The sequence below is a fragment of the Lates calcarifer genome, linkage group LG10, assembly GCF_001640805.2.
Source record: "Lates calcarifer isolate ASB-BC8 linkage group LG10, TLL_Latcal_v3, whole genome shotgun sequence".
Classification (NCBI taxonomy): Eukaryota; Metazoa; Chordata; class Actinopteri; family Centropomidae; genus Lates; species Lates calcarifer.
The window spans coordinates 20163310-20189511 of record NC_066842.1 but is presented as its reverse complement, the minus strand read 5'-3'; the positions used below and the strand labels follow the sequence as shown (position 1 = coordinate 20189511).

The 26202-nt window shown below is 44.1% G+C and overlaps 1 protein-coding gene across 1 annotated transcript in view; it reads right to left on the bottom strand.

Annotated features, from left to right (window-relative positions):
* The window catches only part of LOC108901823 (chromatin remodeling regulator CECR2), a 35102-nt gene that overhangs the window by 3657 nt on the left and 5243 nt on the right, over positions 1-26202 (bottom strand). Inside the window, 17 exon segments of the mRNA XM_018703471.2 lie at positions 213-2029; positions 2031-2284; positions 2804-3608; positions 4024-4173; positions 4345-4724; positions 5509-5635; positions 5796-5887; positions 5985-6022; positions 6119-6248; positions 7211-7361; positions 7664-7753; positions 11315-11475; positions 11629-11696; positions 12112-12198; positions 12435-12562; positions 12988-13171; positions 15770-15864. Of these exon segments, the coding sequence (XP_018558987.2) occupies positions 213-2029; positions 2031-2284; positions 2804-3608; positions 4024-4173; positions 4345-4724; positions 5509-5635; positions 5796-5887; positions 5985-6022; positions 6119-6248; positions 7211-7361; positions 7664-7753; positions 11315-11475; positions 11629-11696; positions 12112-12198; positions 12435-12562; positions 12988-13171; positions 15770-15864 (4757 nt within the window).

Sequence of the window (26202 nt, the reverse complement as noted above, 5' to 3'; positions counted from 1 at the left end):
GTACAGAACAGAGAAACGCAGCTGAGTTACAGCACCTATATAGAAACAAATAAGAGTTGCTAATATTATGAATTAAATAGTTATGTATATTATAAAATGGTCTGAAACAAAAGATGGATGGAGATGCTCAAACAGTACAGTTTTGACACAAGATCACAGATACAAACAGATTTAATAATATGAGACTTTTAAGAGCAGATAAACTATTTTACCCTGGGTGTAGGAAGTGTTCTGGTGCCAGGCCTCTCTGCTGAATCATCATGCCCTGGAAGTGCCCCGTGGGCCTGTGATGTCGGAACATGGCCATGCGTGTCTGACCTGGAGAGTATGGCAGCTGCTGTGGCCGCTGCAGAGCCTCCATCAGGTGTGGGTGAGGTCGTTGGGCAGCGTAGCGCCCTGGATCAGGGTATGGCTGGCCAGGGTAAGAGCCCCCGTTTCCAACTCCTCGGGCCTGAGACATCAAGTGTGGTGGAGGAACGCCACCTTGCTGCATCCCAGGGTGCATGGCACGAGGGTCGTACATGAAGCCAGACGCCATGTGTGCAGCAGAGGCAGGTGGGCGTTGCTGTTGAGGTGGATGGGCGCTACGGCGGCGGGCGGCAGCATTATGGCTGTCGAGGTCCAGGATTTCTTTTGGGCTTTCAGGTCGCTCTGAGCTCTCAGTCTGAGCCTGCCTTGCTGGACTGCCCCCGCTGCTGCCGCCTCCACTGGACTGCACCCTGTTTTCACCCCTCCCCTCCTCTGGGCCTCCAGGGTGTGGCCCTGCTTCAGACACAGGACCAGGAGACACTAAACTAGCACGACTGGAGCCCTCAGAGCCCAGCGGTGACACACTGCTCTCCTTCGACTGGCCGTTGCCTCTAGCACTGGCTGCAGGTAGGAAGGCATTAGGTGGCATTGGCTGGCGAGGCTGATAATGAGGCCGATGCCATTCCTCTGGAGGATAACCCCCTCTGCCGCTGGCCTGGTTGTGGGTCTGAGCTTGCGGGTGGGGCTGGGGGTAGTAGTGTTGCTGCTGGTACTGGTGAGGTGGGTACATGTTGGGGTGGGCCTGAGGGTGCTGTTGGCCCGGCATGTGGTAGGAGTAGGCAGTCCCTCCCTGCTGGTGGTAGGTGGGGTGGTGAGCAGCATTGTGGAGGGGGTTAGTAGCCTGGTTGTGGTAAGGGTGGTGAGCAGAGGGAGGCATGGACCTGGTCATGTTGGTCTGGCTGTAGTGTGGATGTGGAGGGTTCCCCATACTGTATGGACCCATAGCTCCATTTACCTGACCTTGGGAGTTAGGAGGAATGGCTGGGTTGTGACCAGGTGAGGGCCCTCTCTGAGCCTGCATACCTGCATTACTACCCACTAGCTGGGTTTGATGGTGATTGGGGCTGAAATTCTGGTGTTTGTAAATACCATTTGGAGGCCCAGGTTTCATCATGGTGTGCTGTGGAGGAACAGCAGTAGCTTCTGTGTCCGCTCTACTTGTAGGTTCACAAGGTCTTTGATTCCCATGGTCTGCCGGGCTAGGCTGGGAGGGTAATAGTGGGGTAGGATGACTGGGTGGCAAAGATGTGAGAGGAGCTGGCTGAGGAGGTCCAGGCTGGGCTCCTTGTGTGGCACTCTGTGGCATCCCATGCATGGGGCTGTTCTGTGTTGGACGTTGTGGAGAGATATTTTGGGGGACATGATGAGGAGGTAGCAGAGAATTGTGTTGCTGAGCATTCTGGGTCAGCAGCTGGGGAGAGCTAGGAGGGTGGCATTGTGGGGGGGTACTCTGGGTTGCCTGAGGTTGCTGCTGCTGTTTTTGGACGTTCTGCTGGTGTTCACTTTGCTGATGTGCATTCTGCATGTGTGGTAAGTTGTTCTCTGACATTTGCTGAGTGGGATTCTGGGATGCTGATACATGCAGTGGCAGTACATTCTGGGGAAGAAGTGCATTTTGCTGTGGACTGTTCTGTGCATGCTGAGGGGGGTTGGGCGGAGTGGGATCAGTGGAGTTGATGTTACTTGCGTTGAGTTGGGATGAAACAGTAGTGGCACTATTGTGTTGAGGAGGACAGTGGCCTATCGACCTCCTGCTTGTGGCCCTCTGTTGAACTCTGCAGGAGGCCTGGCGGATTCTCTTGTGATCTGCTCAAGTTAGGGCCTGGGGGGCTCTGCATTCCCTCTGCTGCCCCACTGTGGCATCCTGTGGGACTAGGGTTGGGCGGGTGCTCTTGATTAATTGAAACAGTGTTTTTGTGTGTTGAAGCTTCATTACAAATGTTGTTGGCAGCCATTTTGTTCTCTGGTGTTGTGCCTGTTAACATACAGAATGATGAAAGAGGAGTTAGCATTAAAAAGTAACAGAGGGGAGTGAGCTTTAAAGATTGACTGACTACAATTATAAGAATAAGGTTGTGTCAAAAAATATAAAACAAGAACAATACAAAACCTGTAAATTAAAAACTAACTTGTGTCCTGTTCCATTGCTTTACAGTGAAGATGCAAACACATTTTTAGGGTTGCTAGTGAAGCTTAACTGATGACATGTCATCTCTTCTGTACCTTGTAGCAACCAGCAAGATATTTCACTAAACTAATGAATATTCAATTTGCCACTTACTGTGAAAAATAATTAAAATGAAAATGCAAAAAGCGCTTGATGGGGGGGGGGGGATTGGGTGGGACGACAAAGATGTGTTCTGTGCTGGTTAACAAACTGAGACACTACAGTCTAGAAAGAATGTGTGTGCAGAAAAAGGTTAGACTGTGCTTGGGTTCCTTCATGCAGAATATAAACAGCTGGTGAAATACTACAGGAGAAGGTCAGGTCTACCTTTGGGCTGCATGTCCGTCTGTTGGGAAGGCTGGCTGTCTGGCCCATTGTCTCTAGCAGGACGCAGCAGCTGAACCTCAGGGGCAGGGGGAGGCTGCTGAGAGGGGTGAGCTGGGATGCTGCCAATTCCTGATGGGGGCCCAGGCTGCTGAAAGTTGCCCATGTGCTGATGAGGGGCACCAGCAGGGGGTCCAGAAGAGGCTGACAGCTGCTGCAGGGCCAGCATCTCGGGGCTTTCCAGCATAGAAGCCAAGCGTGTCCTACCAGAGGAGTCTGGGTGGGGAACAGGGGGACGTGAGGACATGGGCCCCTGGGTGCTGACCCCTGCAGACATTTGATACTGGGCATTGGGAGGAGGGTGAGGGTATCCAGCAGCTTCTGGCCATGGTTTATGTCCCACTGGAGGTGGGACTCCACCGTAGCTAAAGTTGCGCTGGTTCACCATGTTGGGATCTTGCATGCGCATCCCATTGGGTCTCTCCTGGTGATTCATACCAGTCCACATGTTCGATAGGCCCACACCAGGAGGCCTCAAGCCTGGGTAGTTGTGCTGAGGTGGTCCATCTGGTCCTGAAAATCTGTTGCCCATGGGATGCATGGGGTGGCTCTCTGAATGGTGGTGGGATGGGTACATGCTGGCTTCAGGAGGAGGTCCAGGCTGCAGGGCCACGGGACGTGGGCCTAAAGATGGACCATGAGTTGGACCCATGTAGGGGTGCTGCTGCTGGTGTGGAGGCTGCTGCTGGTTAGGATCTGGACCCATTTGATACCTGGGACCCATGTGATGTCCATCAACCATGCGATGCTAAAAAAAAAAAAAAAAAAAAAAAAAAAAAAAAAATCTTGTTAGGGTTTTGATCAGTATACACACACAAATAAATACACACATACACACACACACACACACACACACACACACACAAGAACATAAAGGAAGATGAAGATATTCAGATTTAGGATTTACAAAAATAAGTTTGGAAAACTTTATGAAAAAAATAGGTATAAGTGACTGCTGTAATAAAATGCTACAAATAAACATGTTTGTAATCTGTTGATAGTGCAGTTAAAAGATGAAGATAACAGAACAGAAGAGAGGAGTTGATGATTCATGACAATGAGAAGAGGTAGCTAATCTGACAATTTTCTTTTTTACACTATTAACAGTATATCATGATGTGATGAGTATGTACTCGCCCACACAATATTACAGTCATTTATACCTGCATGTTAAAGTTGCGGGGCAAGCGGTTCAGGTTGGGGTCTCCATGCCTGGGAATGTGAGCTGGGTAGGCGAAGCGGGGATCCATAGCCATTCTTTGGGCATACATGTGTGGACCATGAGGACCAGGGGGACCAGGTGGATGACGGAGCTGGTAAGATAATAAAGAGAATTTGCTATTGATGTTCTTGTGCTTATCAGACCAAAAAAAAAAGACTAAGGTGTTAATATTGTGATGAATAAGTGACAAATTAGTGTAGTTAACAGGTTTTTTAGAAATATAGAGGAATTTCAAAAACAAGAAAGGTCATCCCATCAATACCTGTTGCCCTGGATGATAGATGCCCCTAATGTCTCCTTCATGAATGCGTTGTTGGTTCGGATGCATGGTGTGGGGGTGATGGGGGCTATTGGCCCAGTGAGGGGGAGGAGGTGGTCGTGTCAGCCTGTTGTCCTCTTCCTCAGAGGGTGTGCTGCCCTTGCCCCCCTGGGAGTTTCGCTTACGTTGGACTTGTTCAGTGGCCTTGATGAGACTTTCAGGTCCCAAATGTTTACTGCTACGGTTGCGCTTTTTGTCCTTGCGCTCCTTGTCTTCTCGACTGATGTGAAATTCCTCGTCTGTGTCACCATCCTCTGATGGAAAGTGTTTTAATAGGGCCCGACTAAAACACCGTTCTAAAGACTCTGCCATGATGGTGTACTCTGGAAAGAGACAAACATCAACATCAGGTATGCTCATACTGATAACACACACAAAAGCTCTTTATACACAACCACATTTTCTGCACCCCTATAAACACAGTGACACATTCAAATCGCATACCTGCAGCATATCCACTCATGTACACTCAAATATTAACTTTTCATTCACTCCCTCCCTTTCACACATACATACACAACCTCACTCCATCTCACAGTCACTCCCTACCACTCAAACACTGCAGAACGATATGCATGGCATGTACTCATAGACATACACTTGCTCCTCTGTTCTCAGCTCATGCTGACCAACTGACCAGGTCAGAGGGCGTAGGTTGACCCCTGCTCCTTCAAGCCCTTCCTCCTCCTCCTCCTGCAGCACCCCCCCACCCCACAACCACTCTCCTCCCCCTGTCCCTGGGAGGGTATTCAGTTGGATGGATGGCTCCAGACAGGGGGCTTAGGGGCTGGAATGTTTCTCTGGCACTGCAGGGCTCAGATCCCCCTGAGCACTGGAGCACAGCTCAATCACTCCCCATTAATCACTGTCAAGGCTGCCCTGGCCCCGGCCCCAACACACCAATAAGTCCGGCCCCCTTTCTTTTGCTCTTTCTCCCACTCTCACCCCCTGCCTCTCACCCCCAAAAATGCATATATGCACTTCTTTCTCACAAGATACACCTACTCAAAGTGATTTTGATGCATTATGCTGAGACAAACTGTTAATGGAGGGAACTGGATTTCTGAAGTGGAGCTGGTTTGTGTTCATGCTGTTGTGTTCATTTACCACTGTCTTCTCCATTGTACTCCATGCAGTTTTCAAACATGAGCTTCACGTCAGCAACAAAGTCCTCCTTAGCAACGTACTCTCCATCATTGAGCTTCCTCTCAATGGTGGACAGGTCCATGGGAGTCTGAGGGGATTGGAATAATACAGTTACAAACAATTAAAACCTCATGCGGTATAGATATTTGCATATGAATACATTAGTTAGGATGTGAACCAAACACGCACAAACATAAACTCAATATCACTCAAACACTATTAGTGAAAACAATAACAGTAATTTGTACCTGGATGATCTCGTGGTAATTGGGGGCATAGGAGTCATCCACAGGCTCCAGGAAAGGCCAAGCATCTTTATGGGCTTTCAGGGCCTCAAGTACTGAAGAAGAGAGATTAGATCAGATCAGACGTTAGACCAGGCATTAATGTGGATTGAGATAAAGAAACAGCCTCCAGTAACCATTCTGTGAGCATACCTTTGTATAAAGCAGTGTAGTCGTCATCAATTTCATAGCTGTAATGTCAAATATAGCACGTGTTACAAAAAAGAATCACTGAGTCATTTAAGTAGGAAGTGAAATCTGCTGTCAAATGAACAAAGCCTCCTTACAATTCCTTATTCCTGCGTGTTCTGTGGACAGGGGAGGAAGGCTCCAGATTCAGGAGTTCAGGTGGCAGGTCTTTTCCTTGAGACAATAACCAGGCCTTTTCCTCTCGCATCTTCCGCCTCTTTGCTCGTTCTTAGAGAGAAGGATGAACACGGGGGCAATTAGAGGCGCAAACAATAAAATACACCAGTCTCTGGTGGTTTCATGCAAACAATGTTTTAATTGCTTTTTCAGGCTCTTGAGTTACAGTTTAAATTGCCCTTTCTGCCCATTGAGGCTGTCAGTGGAGTCAATGAAAACCAGGCCTTCACCATCAGAGACAGCAGCAGCTCAGATAAGTAGAAGGAGAGCGATTCATCAGCCATCTTTTCTTAGGCCCAGCTGATCAAAAGAGCAGAACAGAGCAGGGAAAGTGCATATGTATCGCTGCTTTATCTTTTTAACATGAAAGGCAGAGAGGCCTGCCAGCCCCCCTGCCGCGTGGATTAAAGATGTTTGAGGGAGGATTCCACATATGCAATCCACACAGAGAGCAGGCCAGGTCCTGCTGTTCATCTATAATACATTAATGAGGCTCTTCCACTGAAGCACAATCAGCAGTTCATTAACCCTTGACAGATGACATCAGAGGGAGGGAGAAAAAGAAGTGATCCTGTGATTAAAGGCCCTGAACATTCCCTCTCACAGTCTCTGTGTACTATACATAAATCACAAGGCTTCCAGTGCCGCTATGCTACTGCAGATTTTTCAGCCGTTAAGAGCCAAACCACAGCAATGGAAATGTGAAAGCCTGTGCATGGGGTGCCCTTTACAATACATTCTGCCCTTGATCCCTGAGTTGGAAGAAGAGTATGAAAGCCCCCTACCTGCTTCTGACAGGTTGCTGATGAAAGACTATGAAATTATTGCTGCTCCTTGATATTTGACTTTGGGTACTTTGCTTCATTTCTTTGTTTTGTAACCAGTATGAGGTTGCTGCAGTGTTGACCTCAGTAATATTTTTTTAGAACTGAAATTACAGGTTCTTTGCACAAACAGATGTACAACTTTCCATTTATTTGTGTTCCATCTATCTGTGTAGCCATCCATCTTACCTTCCACAGCTTTGATCTTTTCCATCTTCTCGCGCTGCCGTTCCTCTTGCAGAAGCCTCTCCTCTTCTCGTCGCTGCTCAGCCAGCAGTACCTGCCTGTCCAGCTCTTCATCTTTCTTCTTCTCATCCTCTGTTACTGCCTTCAGATTGTCCTGAATACACACACACACACAAGCATATTAATTATGGACTCATGGCAGGGCAGTTTGCAATGAATATGTGGGAGCTCAAAGTTGGATATCTCTATATCACTCTTGTGCATACAAGACTAGGAATAATGGAAAGTGGCAACCAAGGCAAAAGACATGTACAAACCCATTCCCAAAAAATCCCTACAGACTATGTCTGCGATTTGGATATTTTATTATGCTACTGCCATAGGAGTTCACCTGCAGTAGTGTACCTTCAGTCTTCAATACTACACCAAAACATATACACAGACAAACACACACACCTCGTCCTCTTGCTTAACGTGTTTTTCAGAGAACCGCTGTGATGTGCGAACTGGGGTTGGGTCTAGAAGTTTCAGTTTCTGCTCCCGCTCCTGAAGAAAAAGTAAAGAGAAAAAGAAAAGTTCAGTTCTGCACTTTATGCCTGTTCTGTGACATTCCTGTTCAGTGTATCCATGATCTGTATCTAGACAAAAGGGTGATACTAGGTTGGAACTAAGTCCAATAAGTGAAGTAACAGTAAACAACTGAAATTGTTCAGCAGTTATATTTTTCAAATGAAAAGAGTGATTATTATTATTATCAGTAATGTCTTATATTTTCAATTCTCATTTTCCTCTACTATTACAGCTTCTTTTTTAATTCTCTGAATTTCACACTGTTTATGAAAATGACTAATTTTTACAGTAAATGAATTAATTATTGAGCCTTCAAGACAGATTGATGGAGAACCATCACAGACAAGCCAACACACTGACAGGCCCTGGGGAGTTGTGGAGAAGCATTGAGCATTGAGAGGTCACTGGCTCTGCTATCCCCTCCCCCAAGTCACCCTCTCTACTCTGCTGCTTACATTTCCCCACCTTCCCCTGGGGGTGACAGCCAAGTTTACAGAAAGAAATTAAACCATGTGGGTCCCCTGTGGCTCTACTGATCATTTTTAATGATTGGGGGGGTAGTGTAAAGGCATGCTGTCCAGTTTGACACTTGCACTACTCAGTGGTATGACACCAGACAGCCAATCATGGAACATTTGATCACAATATCTTTAATTCCTCAGCATGCATCTTAAAAATAAAGTTTATAATCCTTCATGACATATCAGTGCTCCAGATAAAGCACACAGTAAAGGAGGGAAACACCAGCCAACAGAGAGCTCTAAGCAGATCCCTTGAAAGCCTGTCTATAACAGGGACTGGCCTCTGCAGCTCATGTCAGAGTTCATCAGGGAAGCACGACTGTGAATAACTGTCACCCCGGGGGAGCAACAGCACAGAGGTATGTCACAGTCAAGCTTCTGGCCATCTATAAAACAACTACAGGAGATATAAAAATGCTTTAGCAGCTGTATGAAGCTTGTGTATGTCTGCAGGTGAGGAGGAAAATGAGGAAGGAAGATGTGGGTGGAAAGTGAGAAGCAGAGAAAAGAAATAAAGAGAGTGAGAAGAGAGAAGAAAAAAGACAGATGTTCACGATCTGATCTGCACTGCCCTCCACAACTCTTCTGTGCCCACTCCATCTCTGCCTTGTCTTAGTGTGAAGCACTGACATATCCTGGGGTTCTACAATTCCTATCCACATTACCACCAGCACTAACCTCCCCCCCTTCATCCAACACACACAAGACAGAGTGCCTCTGGTGTCACCACTTAGAGAGGTCGAGAGAATCCTGCAGCACAGCAGAGCTGTCATTCAAGAGGCTCCATTCTGCCTCAAGGTGAGCTCCCGCCTGCTGTCAGTGCCCCATGAAATGGCTGGTGACAGCAGCCTGAGACATGTGGAGGGAAGGACTCAAAAAAGACTACACACGCTGTGTATTGGACACGCTTCAATGAACACACCCACATAAAGATGGATATACGTATGTAAAGTATAACACATAATGCTATGCCCACTATATTGATGAATGGTACATATCTGAAATCATTCAACAGGTAAAATTTGCCTTTTGCTGGTGAAACAAAAGCAACAACTTGAAGACATTGGTCATCCTTCATCTCTTCAAAGCAGAAGTTCATGTAAACTGGGGGATTTATGAGAGGTTCAAAGTAGTTTCAACATTACAATGGCTTTAGTACTTAATTAGACACCAGTCAAAACTAAACAAGAAAAAAGATGACTGTCTGCTAGAGCTCACTTTGTTACCTAAATGTGGTCTTAAATCAAGGACAGACTCTGTACAACACCACAGTGAAATGTGTTGGTGCGATGAACATATAATTAATAAAGAGGGTGTTGTAGCGCGACCTCCTGCTGTCTGACATCAGTGGACTTTATTTTCATGGAAGAAGAATATTAGTGGAATGCACATCCCTTTGATTGAGTCAGTTCTTTCAAGCAAAATCACATTAATCTTTCTTTTTTCATGCTGTGATCATGTTTGATAGAGATCATGTAAAGTGGAAAGACTTATCTTGTTCATTTTTACATAAATTAAAGTCTAAAATTAAAGTCTAACAGGCGAGCAAACAAACACAAAAAGTCCCTATGATACTTCTGTACTGACCAGGCCAAAACAAAAACTTGTAGCAGCCGTACTGCTGCTTTCATCATTAAAAAAAAAAAAAAAAAAATCACCAGAGTGCTTTAATAATATTCCATACTGAGAGACAGAGGGCCTTCTGAGTGCCATATATAGGGTGAGTATGAGTTGTACAGCTGAGTACAGTCTATAAAGGACAAAACCACAGTGATTTCACTGACTGTTAGTGGAAGTGACCCCTCTGTCCCCATCAAACAACCAGCAGTGAATCTTTACTTCACTGCTGATGATGATGGAGAGGGTTTCTATAGCAACAGTCAGTGCTAGTTATATAGCACGGGGTGGGAAGAAACCAACCCTCTTGTTGCAAAAGGTAGGCTAAAAATCAGAGACCTATTCTAGCTTCGAATACCTATAGTATTCAATCATTATGGAATCAATTCCATTGCAAACTATAGAAACAATTTGTGAGCTAGTGCTGACTCTGACACCTGCTTGCTATGAACACAGCAAAAAGCATGTCTATAATCTCCTGCTGAGGTACTTAACACACATTCCACAGTGGATAATGATAGACAAATGAACAGAACCTAAAGTATGGCTAAGCACAGAAACGACTGACTCCAGAACATGGGCCATCATTCTGCCAAACTAGCATGAAAGCGTAGTTCCTCATAGTCAGGCTAGGACCAACTTCATTACCAAGCTGGTGCAGAGAATTAAGGGCAAGCACAGACCAGCTTTCTTTCACTCCACCTGTCCTGTAGCCATCCCAGGTAAGACGCTAGAATCCCAAAACAACTACTGGAGGGCAGAACATAAAAGCAGCTAAACAGAGATTGGGTTCAATCTTTCAAGCTCCATAACTTAATAATTTTTATATTAACACTGAATAACATGACTACCTATACAATAAAAAGGGGTTACTTGTAGTGGCAAACCCATAGAGTATTACCAGTACTCCAACTACTCACTTTAACTGACCCTTGCATTTTTCTCCATACTAACAACAGGAACCAGCAAAACAGGGACTTTAATGAAGCTTTGATGAACCTAACATTAAGTTAATGGAGGTGGGTTAGTTAGGTTAGAGTTAAAATTAGAATAGTTGAGATCCAAGTAGGATTTGGGTAGATATTTGATAGATACTGCTCAAACTAGTACAGTATATTGGTTGTCTGTAGCAAATAAACAGACTAAAAAAAAACACTCCATTGACTAAGTATGCAAGAGTAAGAAGCAAAATGTCAGTTGATATTTTTAGATGTTAACTAAATCTACCATGGTTGGACCCGATGTTTATGAGCTAGTAGTCAGACACATTAGCTCTGGATAGTAGCTGATAAAACTATATAAATGTAATATTGTGAAAAATGTAAATGTAGGCTTAAGAAGATAGTATATATGAGCAGGTGTAACAGGGACTGATGGTAATGTCTCGTCTGTGTCTGACCTTGTGCTCAATCATGCTGCTGATCTCGGGCAGGAAGTTCTGGCTGATGACACGGTAGAGGTGGCGGTCCTGTGGGGAGGGTTTGTCCTTGATGCTTTCTGCCAGTTTGACCCACTGTTCCTCTGTATCACACACAAGGGACCAAACGCCTCGCTTACGACCTGATAGAGGCAAAGAGAAGAAACATTGGCTTAATGATTCTAGGGAAAATGTGTAAAGACAATTAAGTCGATGAATCTGGCGGTCAAAACTTTATAGTTAAAATAGAGCACAAATAAACAGATTTGTTGCTTATATTGATGAGATCCTGTCACCTTTGCTTGGTGGGGGATCCTCCAGTCCATTCTCTGTCTTGACTTCTGACACTTCTCTTTCCTCCTCACTGAAAGAAAAATGTAATTATTGACATAAATAGATTCCAACCATTGCTACAAAGAACAAAATGACTAAAACTACTTTAAAATGCAATAGTTTAACTGTAAGAGCAATTGAATAACAGTATGTTTCCATGACATTTAGGCTTTTTGGAGATGATAATGATAACAAATGATAACACAAATCATCAACAACCTGATTAAGAAGTTTTCCAGGCCTTGGGAATAGTTCTTTAAATATTTTTTTCATTTATATGGTTGAATGAAACCCTTACTATGCACTCAAAGACCGCACAGCAACACACACCACAATGGCATTCTTTTGACATAACCAGTACATCTGTGCAACACATGCACAACTACACATCAGCAGTTCTCTACAATATGCTGTTGGCACTGACAACAAACAAAAATAGTTTTCACCTTAGCTGAGGGTCTTCCAGCTTTCGCTTCTTTGGTGGTCTTCCCCTTTTCTTTTTCTCTGGTAATGTTTGTTCAGGGGGTTCACTGCTGGAAAAAACAACACAAAGTAGAAAAGAGCTCTTTAAAATTACAGCCTTTTAACAAGGGTGATTAGCAATGAGATACCTCTATAATTAACCCATAACAGGCCTGTAAACAAGTGTCAAACTGCAATTACACACTTACCACATGCACTAGTTGACTGCAGAAAACATGATCAGTGACATAACATTCATTCTTGGTGTACTCAGCAGAGACAGGAGATCACACTCTGTGGTATTTACCTGATCTTGTCTGCTTTCCTCTTGACTGGCTCTTCTTTGTACATACGAGTGCCGTAAAAATACCAGTAGAGGGCTCCATTTCCATCTTGCCCCAGCGGTTCAACCCTCAGGCTGTCTGCATCCAGTCCCTGGGGGGGAAGGGTGGGGGTGGGGATGTTACATTTTTAAATCATGTGTAGGACTAGGTTTTTAAATCATCAGTCATTAGTGGATGATGTCATTCACTCCTTTGAGCCTACACGATCGTGAATCATACATGTACATGAAGCGCTTTCGGTATCTAACAGGGTGCATTTGTAAATTGAATCTGATGCATCATTTTAAAAAATCTTATCTCATAGGAAAACTGCAAAATATGAGAGGAAAATTTGTAAACTGACAGAGAACATTAATTACACCTTTGTTTATACCAGTATATACATTTGCCAATATTGAGCTACTGTCCTGGACGTTATCTGTGTTAGACATCATGCTCTCATCCCACAGTAAAACACTCCAGGAGAATTATTAAATGACTTCATATATGTCCAGGCTGATCCTCATGGTGAGATACCTTAAGCAGATCAAAGACATCAGCAGCATCCAGACGGTAATCGCAGAGTCGGTGCAGCAGTTCCACCTGAGTGCGAGGAGGGAGATTCTCGAAGGGCCCCTCTCTAAGTGGGTTGGGCTTCCCCTCTTCCAGTTCCCACCGGTAGCTGATGATGTCATCCAGGTAACTGCTAAATGCCTGGGGGCTAAAGAGCAGAGCAAAACAGCAGGAAAGATTGACAGAGAGTGAGAGAGGCAGATGCTATGTTTCTTATGACCAAAAAAACCTTAAACAGTATGAAAACATTATCAAAAGCAGAGAAAATGTCTTAAAATAGAACTGCTGACAAATTATTTAGCCATACATGGCAGTGTATCACACTCATATTCATACTCTCTAAGTCCTAAGACCACCACTATACCTACAACTGACATTCTTGTGGCTGGTGTACCTTTACATTATCAGTATTATCAGTTGTTATTTCAGAGGTTGTCTCACTGCCATTGTGTGTGTGTGTGTGTGTGTGTGTGTGTGTGTGTGTGTGTGTGTGTGTCTGCACAGTTCTGGTGCAGAGCCTGCAAAGGCTTGCCTGGTGCATAATGATTATAATAATAATTTATTCTCTCCGCCTAAGATCCTTAATTTTTTCCTAGTATGGAAAGTGTGACAGACTGGTAGCTCACTTCTTGTGAGGGTCTGTTTTGGGGTGCTGAGCAGCTGAGGCAAGACTATGTGATAAGGTACATTTCTTATGTCTTTCCTGCATGTAAATTTGTGTCTTGTGGTTTACTGTGTTTGAGGTGATTGTTTCCTCAGTTTGTTTTGTATCTGATGATTAGTTAGATAGAAGGTGCATTTACTCATATGTCATTTGAAATATGCTCAGTAAATAAAGCTCACTTAAAATTTGATTACAATAGTTCTTTAGCTCCAAAAATGTTAGTGATTAATTAAATCCCCTGAAATGTTTTATTCATTTATAGTGAATTAAGTCATAAGGAACATAATGATGTTATAATGGTTATAATGGCGTCTGAATTAAAATGCTTTAAAAACTCTCATGTTTATTTGAACAAACAATAAAAAAAAGAATGCAGACAGAAGGCTTTTTTGGTCCATTCAGATCTGTCAGTATGGATAAATGCAACCAATTCACTTGCAAATGCTGTGTGCACATTACAAAGCCAACACATCCAAGTTTCAATATCACCTAATGCACCATTGTAACACATAGCTTTAGAGACACACAAAGTTCAAACTGCCATAGTGGTTGTAGAGATGGAGGAGGTGACGAGTTTCTTGAATGGCAGTTGGTTTGTATTTCTGCTGTGAGTGAGAGCTGGTAGGTAAATGTTGGTTCCTGTTCAGGTCTAGGCGATTCCAACTCAGATTAACAGAACAAGGGCTTAGGGCAGGGGTGAGCATCTAAGCAAGGGCAAAGCAGAAAATATGGCTTATCTTGAAAGAGCAGAGTGGACTTTTCACACAGCTGCAGCCTCCCCCTCCCACTAGCCCATCCCTCTCCTCCTTTCTATCCCTCGTTCTCTCCAACATCCTCCCTCCCTCCTTTCCCCCGCTCCGGCAGAGCGTTTAACGCGTGCAGATGAAAAGGGCAGCTCTGTGAAAGGCCAGTGCTGAGCAGCCACCCCCAGGATGCCAGCGCCTGTCCAGTCCAATAAAGCAGGTTGTCCTCCTCTTACTGGCTGCCTGGACGGAAAAACTGGATCATTCCTGTCTCTCTGCTTATCAGTTCACTGGTACCAATATGCTACATTTCTAATGATGGCCTAGAGCAGGAGGTGTATACAGGGGAAAGCCCCGTGAGAGATAAACCACATTTGTGGATTTGAATAACAACCTCTGCTATATACTCACTTTCTCCCATCATTTGATCACAGGGAAAATAAAAGTTTCAGTGGCTACGCAGTTCCCACACATTACTGCAGTAATAGAGATTTCACCACAAACTTTAAGTCATCATATGGTGAGTAAATTCTGACTCCTCCGCGAGTCATAGCATGGGTGACTCAAACTTCCTGGGTGCTATGACTAATTTGATTAAACGGAAATAAGGATTTTTATCTTGGCAGCCACAAATCAAAATGAAAAAAAAAACATTCAAAAACATTAATTGATTCTTCTTCTGTGTCTCTGATGCTTTACATCTGCAGGTAATGTTTTCACTGACTGCTACTAGTTCTGCCAGGGTTAAGACCTCAACCTGGTTCTGTTGCAACCAATTCAACAATACAAGTCAGGGCAGGTTTAGAACTGATTTAATTAAACAGTAGGATGTGGGGCCTCTTGTGCCATTTCCCATTGCTCATTCTCCCTCACGATGCATTGGTAACCTGAAAGCCTCTCCTCTAAATTCATTATTTTGTGAAAACGCTGTAACAAGGTATCAAAACCAGTAACCAGTGGATTTGATCAGATACTTATTAAACCTCTTTTAAACAATTTTATTTACATGATGCTCTATACTTTTATGGCTCCTTACATTTAACCAACATTTAAAACTTTGGCCTCTTTTGTTAAATGAAAATGGATTTGTAGAAAAACATGCTTATATTCCCTAAAGTAAAGAATTAAAGAAATATATAGTTTCCATATTGGCACCAGAACACAAGTAACACATCTGTATCTTGCCAAAGATTTCAAATGATTTTCAAATACAAATATCCTAATAGTTACTACTCAAACCCTACTGTGTCTGTTTTGGATGCTAATACACAAAGGGACCTTAAACTGCTTTGAATTTATTGACATTAGTTTCAACTTCAAGACTTTGCCAAATACTTACGTGATGTCAGTGCGCTGGTAGCATCCCTGCAACAGACAGGCAATGAGGTCCCCGAGGAAGTCCAAGTCCTGCTCTGACAGGGCTTTCTCCAACTCCTGAACACAACCAGAGACAGTAACGTCAATGCATCTTCATTAAACTCTAAACTTGTTCTGCCTTATTATCAGCTTATCAGTCATCTGTGAAGCACTTTGAACTGCACTAACCTGTATGAAGGGTGCTGTACAAATAAAGTTTGATTGGTTGATTGATTGTATGCACCTTCAAATAACTCTGAAAGTACTTTTACTTAGCAGACCACTGGCACTGGTACACAAGTACAGAGTTACAGATATACAGGTATATAAATACTACAGGTCGCTACAGGTCTGTTGCACAATGAAGGAAACAGAGAAGGATCCCGTCAAGGATCAATAAAGTACTATTCTATTCTGTTTCAAGGGATAATTCTTTTACTAAAGCAAAAGCATTATGTCCACAGGTGATATTTGATATATCAAAAGACTTGTTTAAGAGTGTCTGTGTCAGTGTGAGGTAAGCTGGCAGAGGTAGACAGCAGGAGGGATGGTTGGAATTTGCAACTTGTCTGATTAGGGCTTCTTGGTTTGCCAGTGGTTGTTTGGCTGGAGCCAAGGTTCAAGTTCAGCCATGACCCCTTTCCTGCCTGGCATTGTGTTTCAGCCATTGAGGTTTTATGAAGCGGCAGTAACCGGCCGAGCAAACTCTAAAAGACCTGAAAGCACCAAGGAGAGATGGCAGACAGCAGGGGCCTAGAGCTGCACAGCCATGCCCCCTCCTCTCCTCTGCTGACCAGCCCCACGCAGCTCCCCACACAGCTTCCCGACATGCACTGCTCTCCTCACTGATACCCACCCAAAGGTTATGGAGTAGAAGAGGAGGGGAGAGAGACAGAGGGATCAGGAGGCTGAGAGGGCAGAAATGCTAATGTGAGTGCTAGTGCTCCATCAGCCAAGTGTCCATTTCACTTAAAGCTCTTTTTTGCAGGATGCAAAGCAGGCCCTTCAGGCTGAAGCTCAACCAGTCACTCCTCAGAAAAAGAACACGACTGCCTGAAGCTGACCACCCCTCACCAGTTGTGGCGGCTGCTCTCTAACTAACAATGGATCCAAACTCTAGTCTGTATGGCATCCATCTCCTCCCAGCTTCAAGAAGAAAAAACTGGTTGAGAATGATCTCAAGGACGAGAAGGCACGCTTAATTACTGTGCACTCACTCTTCTCTCCTCAGTCTGCCTCTCACTAGAGGAACCTGGGTGAGCTCAGGGGTCACCAAAGGTCAGCGTACACACCTCCCGGCCATGGAGGACGACGGAAGCCAGGAGCCAACAAGTCAGTGCAATGAAAAACAGAAGGGGAGGAGGGGAGGGACAGAAAGGAGGTTGAGAGAGAAGTTGAAAAACAGGATAAGATGAATGTTAGTGCTTGAGATTAGAAAAGAGCGTGAGGGAAAAATACAGGACTTCTACTGCTTCTGACTTAACCTACTATAGAAACATACCAGGAGAGCGAGTTTGATGACAGCAGATAAATATCATCTGAGTCTCATGACTCGAAGGAAGAACAATTCATTAGTTTATCAGATTCTACTGAAGCAATTTAAAAGCCTATAGATCAATGTGCTGACAATGGCAAACAGAGGAAGACTGCACTGACTCTCAGAATAATTCAACAACAAGATTTTGACAGGAGGACCTGAGTAAGAGTAAGGCCAGGAGCACACCAGATGATATTTAGAGTGCTAGGGTAGCAAGATGTTTTACCAAGCACAATTCCCATCTCACCACAGTAACAATGCAGGCATAACAAGACAACTTAAGCAACACTACAATTTACAGTTGCAATGACAAGGGATGTGAAGACAGTTTAACTCTGTAGGTGGTCAATCCATCCCTTATGTTGGCTGCCAACCAGCATCACAAACAAATGAGAGAGGGATCCATTTCCTGTTATGTCCGTTCAAAAACAAGGACAACAGTCTGAAAGATTTGTGCCTTCATAAGTTCGCAGAAAAAGACCAAAAACACAAAGAAACATAAAATATTACTGCATCCAGACTAAGACAAAGGAGGCAGAGCTTTGAGAACAAAGAGCCTGACTGGTTGCTAAATAGTTGCTCAAATAGCACATGTGTCATGGCATGTACGTATGTTAACCAGCTGCAGAGCTGTCATAGCCATGAGCTCTGATCTTTAAAGGATAAAAAGATATGAATGTCTATCTCTGTGCGTACAAGAGCATGTGCATGGGATGCCAAAAGATCCTGTGTCACGCTCCCTTCCACTTCCTGGTCCCCTGTCAGGCAGCCTCTGGGCCAGAGTGAGCCCATCCATCAGACACAAACTGCACTTTGATCACACTTCGAAAAACCTGGGGGCCACAGCTGGGGGAAGAGCGAAGAGCTGAGTACAACACAGCAGAGTGGAGGGCTTGCTACAGCCCCTGGATTAACACCATCCTGTTCCACCTTTGAAGTGCCATACAGCATCTCAGATGGCAGAGGGAAGGGGAATTAATGCGGTGTTCGTGCCCTTTCTTCATTCGGCCAATCCTTCTGGTGCTAACAAACACTCAGCTTGATGAAGGGCTGCAAGGGGCGCTCCATTGCAGCTGGATATGTCCTGTGGGAACCTTTCCCCTCAATAACCAGATAAACACAAAAAGCAGTGAAGAAACTAATACACCGCAAGGACACGACTCGCGACCTTTGACAAACATAGTCAACAACAGACAAAAACGCATGCTTTTACCGACATTCACTGGAACACATGTCTCAATAGAGTGAGCACAGTGCATTGCTTTAACTGCTTCACATTAATGATCAATGGGACTCAAAGATAAGAGAGCTGGATAAGTGATAAGCCATAAAGACTAGAAATCATAGAGCCAAACTGTCAGATTTATCACTAAGCTCCTGCTGTGAACAAAACAGGCTATTCACATTCACACACTGAGACAAAGATTGGAGGGTGAGTCAAGGCTTAGTCAAAAGGTGTGTCATCACCACAGCCCCTCTGTAGGCCTGGCTTGAAATCAGCAGTTCACCCTGAAGGTATTTGCCACTTCTCTCACCCGACTCCCCTGCTGTTTCTCTCTCTGCTACTCTCACTGGCTTAACCTCTTATTTCTCTCCTCCACACCATTTTCCTCCCCCTGTCCTGCTGCCCAGTGTCTATGAGGGCCTCTGAGGCATTCTATTATTCCCCTGACAACACCCTCGCTCCACTTTCCACCCCACTCTTTTCCTCTCTCTGTCTTCCTTATCTCTCCTCTCCCTACACACATTGTCCTTACTCCAGCCAGTTGTTGGCTCTGCTGTAATTGTGGACAGTGCAGACTCTTCATTGTGAAGGAGAATGTGATTGGCAGTGGTTCTCCCAAAACGATTCATTGGCAAGATGGAAAAAATAAAGCCTTGACATATTTGAAAATCTCCACTGAAAACAACATAACTTGAATGTTTTTGAGGCGCTGTCTCACTTGTCGATCTATTCAACAGAGTAACCAACAGTGCGAGAAGTAACACCTGTGGTGTCAACACAGCTTGCCACTTGTCCTTTTCTTCCTCAGCAAGGCCTTGTCACACATAATGTACCTTCACTGACATTAACAGAATAAAATGCCTGAATTCTTCCACTAAAGGCAGCTTTACTGGGGAAAAGTCAAGTTCCCAGGTGATCATTTACATTGACACAAAGAGACACACATACAGCACTAATACCACTGAAGCCCTGGTGTCCCCATTAATGTGAATAGGAAAAACAAACGTTTCTAAAAAAAAATTTTTTTTAAAGTATAAGCACTAAAAGCATTACTGTTATGTGACTTCAAGTGTCAGTAGAATCTTCTCTTTCTCCATTGGGGACAAATTAATGTTGCTACTGTTTAGCAATGCCTAGGATAACCCATGGTAAATGTTACAGAAACAAAGTAATGGTGGGCAGTTTTGTCAAGATAAGTAGGATGAAAGCTGTTAAAAGAACATGTTAATGTAAGTGGCAGGTTGCTGTCTTCAAATTTCCTATGAAGTCCCATGATTCAGAGGCTAAAGATTTCACTTCATTGTACAATGTCAGAAACAGCATATGAAATCGCTAACAGTCAAGCAAACAATGCAGAGGCTGACCAGCTTGGCTAAAGCTAGAACACTTTCAATAACCTCTCTCTCTTTGTATACTCTGCCACGATATGATTTATTTGAAACATCAATAGGACATCTCTGTCCCCTCCAGAGTTCAGCCCTCCTCCATTCATAAAGCCCAAAATACTCATAACGAAAATGCATGGTTTAGTCATTGCTCTCACACATTATATGCTTTCATGGTTTGGTAATTCCTGATTCAAGCTGTCAACGTAACACTTATTGTATCTGAATGCGTCAATTGCAACTCTCCCCCTAACTTTAGCTAAAAATGGGTAGGATGCTGTTAGGGCTGGAAATTACTTAATGATAAACATCTAAATGTCACTTAAGCGACTTAGCGACTGAAACATAACTTTTATTAGGTACTGATCCAGTGTAATTCTCTGTGACTCTATGGTTCAGCAGATGTTGTGCACTACACTGCAGATTGGAGTCAGTGCTAAAGGTAATAACCAGATATTGACCTGTGACAGATGTTTAATAAGAAGGGGTCCAACACAAGTCAAACACACATTCATGTGTATAGGATTCAATCATACCAAGCTAAAGATGAGTCTCACATGGAGGGACTAACCACCAGGTCTTTGATATGAGTAGCCGGATGAAAAATGCTGACATGAGACATGAATCAACTGAGAGGAGGAGAGGATCTGACTTTTAAAAGAAATGAGATATCATGGCTAAACTGATGTTAAAAAAAACTCAGCCAGCAGACTTCAAGGCAGAGCGGACCATCTGCATTTGCAGATAAAAGTGAAATGGGCTTTTCTCAGTGGATACACAAGCCCCCATCATGTGTCCCAAGCCATATCTGCAGAAAGAAAGAGAGAGAGAGAGAAAAGCAAAATTTCTGTCTGGAATGCGCAAACTGCAACTGAAGAGAGAGAGGGTTGTGATAAGCAGTAAGGCAGCTCCAAGGTTGTGGCAGATCCACAGAGCCTGTAGTATCAGGGGGTTGGCCTCTGGCTACCCTCATAGCAAACACTTTCCATGCCGCTGCTGTTAACAGCTCCTCCGGGGTCTATATCACCAACAGTTGGAGGACGTATGCACGGATAGTTGGAGGGGGAAGGGAGGCCTGTTTGTTGTGTAAAGGCTCCTCTCTTCCTCTCCTTTGCTTCTTTATTTCTTCCTCCCCCAGTCCCCTCCCACTTTCAGCTAACACATGGTTCCTCCAGGAGCCATCATCTGACAACACCCTCCACCCCCACACGTAACCACCTCCTGCCACATGACAAACATGCATACACAGCCATAACACCACAGGAAAACGCCCTCGCATCCTCAGGATGTATTGTTCATCTGATCATCAGAGGAAAACATCAGCATCTTTGAGTTACTGCCAGACACATCTGAGTGAATGCATCAAAATAAGAACTTGTTGGCTGGTTTGCCTGCAAAGTCCTAATTCCTAATTTACAATATACCTGAAGACTGAAGAGTCGTGTCGTCCACATCTGCCTTGACAAGCATTTTGACGCATTCAAACAGTTAGAGCCTTCAGGCGAGGAAACCATTTGCTCATGAAAACATGCGAAGAGGAAGAATGACTACAGGTTGTTCTAAACGAACTGCTCTACTACGTGGGAATGGTGACAAACACTAAATATAGCTCACACTACACAGCTGTAAGGTCAGTTTCAACTTTCAGCTGAGTTTTATTATAGTGTCAATGTCAGGGCCAGGTGGGACAGGTGGCTGGGTTGTAGAGGAAGAGGTGGAGGGTGGACTGATCCTTCCGGAGCCAAGCTCTCTCCAGACAGACGGAGACCCTTTGCCTTGGCCTGGCTTGCTAGCTATGTGGGTGAGGATCATTAAGCACAGGAGATGGGAGGCCACCCAGTGCAGCGGCACGTCTCATACTTCCACTGCAAGCGCCGAGGAAGCCACATCATCAACTTCCTCATATAAATGGAGCTTCCTGTTTCAGCTGACATCCCAGTGGTCCCACTTTCTGACTACATAAACATGTATCAGTATATACATGCAAATACATACACAAAAACAGCCTGCTGTCCCTAAGGAGACAAAAACATAGTCCCTGACCAGTGTGGTTGTGAACACCAGAGGGAAGAGTCATAAAATGGAGAAACATGATGCAGATGGCTTGCAGCCTTGGAGGTAAAACACCCAGACATACATGAGAAGGAGCTGCAATTTCACAGAAGAAAAAAATGTTTGTGTGTGTAAATACATACATTTTGGGTGAACACCTTTGACTTGGTGGTGCAACAAATACAGCTGGTTGTGTTCACAGCTAGGAAAGCTGCACTACTAATCCTTTTTTTCAGTATATTTAATTGGTATCAGATAAAGCTGGAAGAGTGTGAGCTTGTTTGACTAGGTGTTCAGCCTAGTCAATCAATGATTTCAACACGACATGAAGCTTAACATAACAGTGCCAGTTGTATTTATTTAATCAGACATACTTTCAAATTGTATTCTGAGCATGTCTGCAGGCAGCTGGTCATTGGCTATAGTATCTGCAGTGTGTTTAAATTCAACATTTAACAGAAGACGTGTGGTGACACAGCATTGAGTCTTGTTGGACTCTATTTCTTTGAAGTCAGTCTAGCGTGTCAAGGCCCTGACATTCCCAAACAACGGCGCAACCGCTCCCAAGGTGTTCTGGCCATGTTCAGACCAACCTCTGTGAAAAACCCCAGCCCCCTTAATTCAGTTGAATGGCCGCTCCATGACGTAACAGGGGTGCCAATGCAGAGGGCTCCTGGCAAAAACCAGGGTCAAACCAACAAAAAACTTGAACCAGGCTCGGCCTGCAGCCAGCATTATATGGCAAGGTGCTGAGTTGGCTGATCAAATATGTGTAAGCACACATTTCTGGTAAATCATTTTGTCACATTAATGCCATATTTCTACTATTACCTGACAATTGTTAGGACCAAAGACAAAATGATTGTCACCTTAATAAGCTGTACTTTGGCAAATGACAAGCCTGCAGACTCATGGATCTATTTCTAAAACCAGCTTTCCTGGGTTGTATTTCATCGTGTCACTGATAAGAGGAACAACATGTCCACACCTTGATGTTTTTTGATTTGAGCACCCACTTAAGCCTAACATTTCTAAACTATAGTGTCATAGCTCTGCCAGTAACAACAACAGGTGAGGAACTGCCGCATATTTTACCACTAGTTTATGTTACCTTGCTTAACCTGCTGTCACTATTACCTGTCTCTAGATAAGTGGCAGAAAATGGAATGGATGAGGATGGATAGTTAATATTTTGAAAGCATTTTGGGTTTATTTGAGCTTTTGGATCTCAGCGCTGCCTCTCTATATTGTACTTTCTGTGCCTACTCTCTGTTCTCTATAAGAACAAACAGCAGCATGCACCAGGATAAATCTCTTTCTTTATTGCCCCCTCTTACTGTGATGTTGAGTCACACAAACACACACCAAAACAAAAGTAAACACAGTTTCTTGGCAAGCTAAACACATACATTAACCAGCAAGCTTTCCAGGGCTCCCACTGGATGAGGCCTGGTTTAGTCGAGTTCTCCGAGTTGTCTCACTCTTCTCATCTCTGCTTCATAACCAGCCACAAACACACAAAGTGAGAAAGCAACAGTGGAGGGATGCCGCCCCAGACTGGAGACAGAGAGAGGGAACCATGGGGAGCTGCAACAATGGAGCTGGCTGAAACAAACCCCAGTGTATGTGCCCCTCTACCTCCCCCTCTGTGCACACACTCCCCATGTGAAACCATCTGATGCATGTACTCCTGCTCTCACTTGTCAATCACAATTGGGGGAGGGGCAGTAGCCTCTTACAAAGCTCCCCTCACAGTGCATGTGAGGGAGGGTATTAAAAAAGACATGCAAAAAGGTTCTTGATCTTGAGGGGTATACACAGAGTGTGGAAAAGTTTTGAAGGTTTTATGTGTAGACTGATCTGGAAAGTGTCAGAGGTTGGTGTCTGTGAGGCTATAAGACGGGCTGAGCTGGGGATGTGTCAGTGGGTGGGACACAGGAGGAAAGAAAGGGAAAGGGATGCGAGGGATGAGTGAACAGATCAGGGTGGGATCTGGGATGAGAATGGATCACTGTTGTGGTGGGAGGGGGATCTCCAATATCCTCCAGAGAAACTGACAAAGAAGGTAAAGCAGGCCAAGGTTGAAGGTAAACATATTTTCAGTGACTTCCATTGCCAACCACTGCTTTTGCTATTGGATATGCTGCCACACATCTTCTCCACAACAATTACTGGCCTTCAGATCAAAGCCCCCTAATTGAGGCCAGACTGGCAACACATATTAAGTGACTACTATCTGCAGTTATAATCCACAACAACTGGGAATCAGCAAGAGTGTGTTTCTGTCTGAAGTTGGGCCATGATGGAGCAACACTTAAGCCTTCATCCTATTCCCCCTGTTAATCCATTTGCTTTGTAGACAACAGAAACAAGGACGTGCTCACAGGCAGCCTGCTCTCGCTTATTTACCAGATCTAATAGGACTAAATCTTCTTTTACAATCACACTGGGGGCTTTACAAAAAAAAAATAGAAGCCCCCTCCCCAGAAGGGCTGCAGTGGCAGCAGCAGCTAGCACCCAGTCAGAGTGAAGAGCCTCCACCCTCCAGGGGGAAGGGAAAGAAAGAACCACCATCTGGGGTTTAGTCATGGTGATGCCAGGGGCTGAGGCTCAGGGACAGGGAGACTGCTGGGGCTCGAGATGGGGATGGGGTAGAGGGTAATGGGTATGAGGTACCAGGACAAGTGATGGCAATAAGGATGGAGCTTGGGGAGAGGTAGACAGAGAGACTAGTCCTTGGACGTGCCAAATTGAAGACTCGGGGGAGAGGGGGGTGATGTAGATGAAGCCAGGTTGAAGGAGTTTGAAAGGTAATGATGTATGAGAGGATATTACACAATCAATCAAAAGGCCCAGGAAAAGAATAAAAACTTACTGGGTCTTTACGGCTCTGCACACCCAAACAGGTGTTTTCAGTTATTCTGGCTGATTAGACATCTAGTCAGGTTGATGTTGGGTGTAGCTTTATGGGGAATTACGCCATGTCACTTACTCTATGAACTAACAACAATGATAACAGTCCCACCCATGCAGGTGCAATGAAACACACAGGAGAGTGCAGGAGCTGCCAATCAAGTACAGCCTGTACACACCCACACAGTCCTTCCAAGAGGTCTAATCAGACTCTGGGTGTGTGAGGACTTAAATAGTTCAGGAGATTCTGAAAGAAAGAGACTGTCCACAAACAACATAGAAATAGGTTTAAAGGGATACAAAATAACTGAAACTAGCTATTAAAACTGGGCACCATAGGAAAAATGGCCAGACAGAGAAAATGATTCTCAGCCTACTGTGAAACAGCAGAAGTGGAGACAGAAACCAGTTTTTATTTTAAGTTAATGTCTGCTTGTTCAGTCTTTGTAGCAGGCGCTAAAGGAGAATGACAAACATTGGGGGGAAAACTGAGGCCGTAATCCAAACATCATGAGCGATACGACTATCACACAAAATTATGAGCTGGTTATCCCAGCACAGGTGAAGTTGTGCATTCCAATCAATCAATCAATCAATCGATGGCAACCAGGAGGGGATAAAGATATAAATAATCAATCACATAATCATCCTTTAAAGCATTACAATTGCCTGACACCAATGTAAAGTAACAAATCTACAACATCAGACTGAAGTTATCCATTGGTGCCCCTGCATCTTGGTGAATAGAATAGAATAGAATAGAATAGAAAAATATAGAGATCATGTACAAGAAAGCAAGAAACTGAAAGTGAAATTTAACTGTATGTGGTTCCTTTGTGATTGTGGTTACTTATTAAACATTACAGCATATAAACTTCTCACTATCAATCATTCAGAAAACAGTACTGATAACAGACACTGCTGAAAATTCATTGATCAGAGTGACACCAAATTCATTGAGTATGTTTGATACAAATGGAATTTGCACACATGGAAACAGCGGGTGCCTTCTCACACCAGGGTGGCAATGACCCCCTGCCAAATGTGTCTCCTGTGACTTAAAAGTCTTGTAGGACAGACCTGCTGTAAAGGGATGGCTGTTACAATCCAAATGGCCCATGACTATCAACTCTAAGGTCAAACCTAGACCCACCTTTTAGTATTTTTACAGTTGAACCACTGATATGATCATATTCATAACAGAAAAAGGACTATAGACCAAACAAAAAGAGACTTGTACACAGTGAAGCAGCAAAGTATAGGTTGAGTGTGTTTCACCAGATGTCTCTTTGTTTCTGGAACCA